This window comes from Nematolebias whitei, chromosome 8 (genome assembly GCF_014905685.2).
Source record: "Nematolebias whitei isolate Nwh7 chromosome 8, NemWhi1, whole genome shotgun sequence".
Classification (NCBI taxonomy): domain Eukaryota; kingdom Metazoa; phylum Chordata; class Actinopteri; order Cyprinodontiformes; family Rivulidae; genus Nematolebias; species Nematolebias whitei.
This window is the reverse complement of record NC_056505.1, coordinates 529,938-534,889: the sequence shown is the minus strand read 5'-3', so window position 1 is coordinate 534,889 and position 4,952 is coordinate 529,938. Positions and strand designations below refer to the sequence as shown.

The following is a 4,952-nucleotide window of genomic DNA, read 5'->3' as shown; positions in this document are numbered from 1 at the left end:
GGGGGGGGGGGGGGGTAGACGGACGCACACACAGCACAATGTGGGAGGAGCCAAGTTCAAACAGGCTGTGTTCAAAGCTGCTGAATGAAGATGGAGCAGCTGTTTACAGGCAAAACAACTTTTAAAAACAGTCACTATTCCTCCTCCTCGACCAGACGTCCAGGAGGAATTAAAATAGCAACAATCCTGCAGTAAAAGTTCCATCAAAACACTGGACTCACCTGGTCCACCTGTCCATGATTCCCTTATGAAGAAGAAGTCCAATTCATGCGATAAAAATAAATTCTTGATGATAAAAGTTTTATTTGTCAGCGATCTGGCATTAATCAGGCCAATCCTGGCAGCAAGCGGCAGGTCTGCATCCTTATCCGACACCCGTGGGTCCCTACACAGAGGCTGTAGGTTTTGGAGCGCGCGCCTTCGTCTGTAGGAACGAGGAAAGCAAGCTTCACCTTGTCTGGTGAAGTCCCAAGTAGACAGATTTCTCAAAGAAAGTCCAATTTCCAGCAAAGTTCAGTGATCATATACCATTAAAGAGTTGACATTAGTGGTAAAAAGAATCAGCACAAAAAAACAAATCATACGCAGAGACAAATGGCAAGCCATGTACACAGGCGCCATCCTGACCGGAAGTCAAGTTATATGTATATATAATATAAGTGTAGTGAACTAGGCCTCCGGTCAAACCTGCCTCTGAAGACCTTCATTGGACAGGAACTGTTATTTCATTGATTTGAATTCAGAAATACAAATTAGCTCATCCAGAGACTTTCTAATTGTATCCTGAACTAATCAATTGAAAGAACACTCTCTTTTTTATATTATCATTACTATTTTACAATATCTTGATAATCAAAAGTGTGTTTAGTTCAAACCATTTTAAATGTTGAAGTGAACCACTCATTTTAAATCAACTGTGAAACAGTATTAATGATTTTTTTTTAATCCTCATTCAAAGTAGAAATCAAGTTAAATGTCTATGTTACAAAGTAATTATGCATTTTTGATCTTCTGTCTGAAATGAGAAGGAGTGATGTCGGTCAAAAGTCGGAGACAGTCGCAAACAAGTTATTGGAACGAAATGTCGTGTTTTTAAACCTCTCAGACAGAAACAAGAAAACTGACACCTGTAGTTTTTCTCTCTTCGTCAAAACATTTCTCTGTCTGTTCCTAAACATCTCCGCTGTTTTCTCGACTTGTAATGACCCTCTGACGTCACTAAAACCACACCCCTTTTGGTTCTTTCAACCAATCAGAACTTCTCAAAAGTGACCGGAAGCAGAACTCTTTAAAAGTCGACACTTCCTAGTTCAGTTGAGTTCTGGAGAAAGTTAGAAGAGTTCTGGAGTGAGTTGGTTGGTTCCGTGACTTCTTCTAGTTCCTAGCAGTTCTTCCGAGTCTAGTTGGGATTATGGAGCCTTCCACATCTGAGTGGAACCTCTGACGGACTCACAGCTCGCTGTGTACCTACCCGGGAGGTGAGCGTGTTGTTGAACGGAGTACCGTCACTACTTCGGACGATTCTCAGCCATCCTAAGGAGACGCTGAAAGGTAGAGTTGAAATGGAACTCCGTACCGGAGCTGACCTATCTTCTGCAAAGGTAACGAGTCGCTTCACTACCTAGTGTACCGGGGCTGAGCTGGGGTCGGATGAACGGTGCCATTCCTAGTCAACACACTGTCTTCCTCCACATCTTTTCTCTCCATTTAAACTCCTTCATTTCCCATCTTGAAACTTCTATCTTGCCAATAATTAATCCAGATATCTTCAGAAATGTCTGTTGTTTTTATTAAGTAAAACGTGCCAAGTTTTATTAATCAGAACCGTCCAGTATAATCAAGTGTACAGTGTTTTGATGTTAAATTTTGATTCTGTTAATAAATGACCACATTTATTTTGATGGGTCAAAGAAAATTAACGTCTCATGTCACTGATTAAACCATCTACAACACAGTACCTCTGTCACATATCTGTCAAGTAGCTTGAAAAAGAGAGAACCCGTTATTAAAAAATTGACTGTAGTGGAGCTCTGAAGCTAACTGAAGCTAACCTAGCCTTAGCATACTACATAAGATATTTTGTACCTCTATCCACCTCCATTCAAAAAAAAAAAATAAAGTAGATAACAGAAAGGGATAATAAATAAATTAAAAAATCTAGTTAAATTTCAGGGTGAGGTTCTGCCTCAAGTGGAGCAGTTCAAGTATCTTGGGGTTTTGCTCATGAGTGAGTGAAGAATGGAGCGTGAGAATGGCAGACGGATTGGTGCAGCATCTTCAGTATTGTGGACTTTGTACCGGTCTGTTGTGATGAAGAGGGAGCAGAGCTGTAAGACAAAGCTCTCTGTTTATCAGTCAGGCCTTCCCTCACCTCTGGTCATGAACTCTGGTAGAGACTGAAAGAATGAGATCATGGATCCAGGAGGTTGAAATGAGTTTCCTCTGCAGGGAAGCTGGACTCTCCTTTAGAGACAGGGTGAGAAGTTCAGTTATCAGGAGAGACTCAGAGTAGAAGCTCTGCTCCTCCACATCCAGAGGAGCCAGTTGAGGTGGTTCATCTGCTATGGATGCTTTCTGGACACCTCCCTAGGGAGGTGCTTTGGGCATGTCCGACTGGGAGGAGACCCCAGGAAAGACTCAGGACACTCTGGAGAGACTATGTCTCTCAGTTGTCCTGGGAACACCTTGGACTCCTCCCAGAAGAGCTGGAAGAGGTGGCTGTGGAAAGGGATGTCTGGACGTTCCTGCTCAAGATGCTGCCCCCGAGACCTGAGTCCAGAATAAGAGGAAGATGATGGATGGATGGATGGATGAACAGAAGGATGGATGGATTGATGAATGAATAGATGATGGATGGATGAATAGATGGATGGATGGATGATGGATGAATAGATGGATGGATGGATGGATGGATGGATGGATGGATGGATGGATGGATGGAAGATGGATGATGGATGGATGAATGAATAGATAATAGATGGATGAATAGATGGACGAATCGATTGATGGATGGATGTATGGATGGATGTATGGAGGGATGGATGGATGGATAGCTAAATTTCAGGTTGCTGCAGCCTGAGCAAAGAAAGTACTAATTCAAAAGTTATGACACATATATTTAAACATGTGAGAAACATTCTTATTTTATCTTAAAATGCCAACCAGACATTTTATTTCATTAACTAAAGCTTAACCTTCCTTCAGTTTAGCACAAGCTAAATGTAGGCTGATGTGTGAACATCTATTGGAAGAAGTTTTTCATGAACTTAAAAAATAGCCACCTCAAAACATCAGAATTTATTTTAAAATCAGCAACAACTAAAATGAAAAGCACAATAACCTACTTAAATTATAGGAATTTGAAGAGACCAACCTGTACGATGATATGCCAATCAAACCAGTCAGTAAAAAATGTGGTGTGACACATTTGGTCTGATTTATTTACTATACAAAGTAAACTAAAATTATATTTCTGTTTCACTGTGAGACCAATGCAACAAGGTCAGAAGGACCATGCTGCAACATATAGAATACCAAATTAAACAGTTGGGTTTAGGTTCACAGACAATAAAGACAAACCCATTTACTGATATGTGACAGCTGCAGAATCCTCCAAGGGCCACACCGGCTCCTTGTGAACAACCCCCCCCCCCCCACACACACACACACACACACACACACGGTCTGCCTTTGCTAAGAGGTGAACTCACTCGGGTCTGGGGCCAAGCACTCGCACTTGTAGGTGGTGACATAGTCCGTCTTGAAGTCAGTGTTGATGGGGTAGTACTTGAACGCAGCCACCATCTTCTTGATGGCATCAGAGATGAAGATGAAGGAGATCAGACTGGAGAAGCCCTCCTCAGTGAAGCGTGTCATGTATTTGATGATGTAACTGGCATCTGAGGCCACAAGGATCAAACACTGCAGGCAGGAGTGGATGCCGATCCACAGACGCAGCTCCATATAATCTATGTCATTGTTTCTATGAAAGTAAGAGGATTAAAGACGACTTCTGTGATTAAACACACAAATTTAAGACACCACCAGAAATTGCATCATTTAACTTACCACTCTTGGTAAAAATGCATTGACTAATTTGCCCTATTTTAATAATAAATCATGATAATTACAACAAAGTGGAGAAAAAGAGTTGCCATGGTTTACAATTGAAGTCAGGTGTTAACATCCATTCATGCCCATTCATCATGGACATGAGTATTAGATTAATGTTGGGCTTAAAATACAAAGTATTTGAAGTGTTCTTTTGAAAGGTTGAATGACAAATAGGCTCCTTTAACGATTCTTTTAAAAGCAAGAGTTGGGAGCAATTTTTGCCAGCATAAAAAGTAGTTTTGAGTAGTTTTGACAGCAGCTTGTAAGTTGATACAGTTGCAGAACAGTTAACTCTGTTCTGCATAAAAGCTTCTTCCAACTCAGACAGGTAGCTAAGCTCAAGCCAGTGTTGTCCAGACCCGACCTTGAGAAACTAGTCCACGCATTTGTCACGACCCGATTGGACTATTGCAACGCACTGTATGCTGGGATCAGCCAGGCCTCCATCTCACGTCTTCAGCTCGTCCAAAATGCTGCTGCTCAGCTTTTAACTGGAACTCGTAGGTCTGAATATATTACTCCAGTTCTGTCCTCCCTTCACTGGCTCCCTGTTCGTACGAGGACAGTCTTTAAAATTCTTGTGTTGACCTTCAAATGTTTAAATGGTCTCGCACCCCTTCACCTCTCTGAGCTTCTGGAACCTTACGTTCCCTCTCGGGCCCTGAGATCATCCGATCAGCTGCTTTTGGCTGTTCCAAAAACAAGAAGCTCAGAGGAGATCGGGCTTTTTCAGTCATGGGCCCCAAACTGTGGAACAACCTGCCCCCCAACATCAGGCAGGACACCTCCCTTCAACCTGCCCCCCAACATCAGGCAGGCCACCTCCCTTCAACCTGCCC

At 42.3% G+C, this 4,952-nt stretch overlaps 1 protein-coding gene across 1 annotated transcript in view; it reads right to left on the bottom strand.

Moving 5' to 3' along the window:
* Positions 1 to 4,952, bottom strand: part of slc4a5a (solute carrier family 4 member 5a) — a 205,987-nt gene that overhangs the window by 49,839 nt on the left and 151,196 nt on the right. The window contains exon 14 of the mRNA XM_037679966.1: positions 3,711 to 3,982. Within this exon, the coding sequence (XP_037535894.1) occupies positions 3,711 to 3,982 (272 nt within the window). The remainder of the gene's footprint in view (positions 1 to 3,710; positions 3,983 to 4,952) is intronic.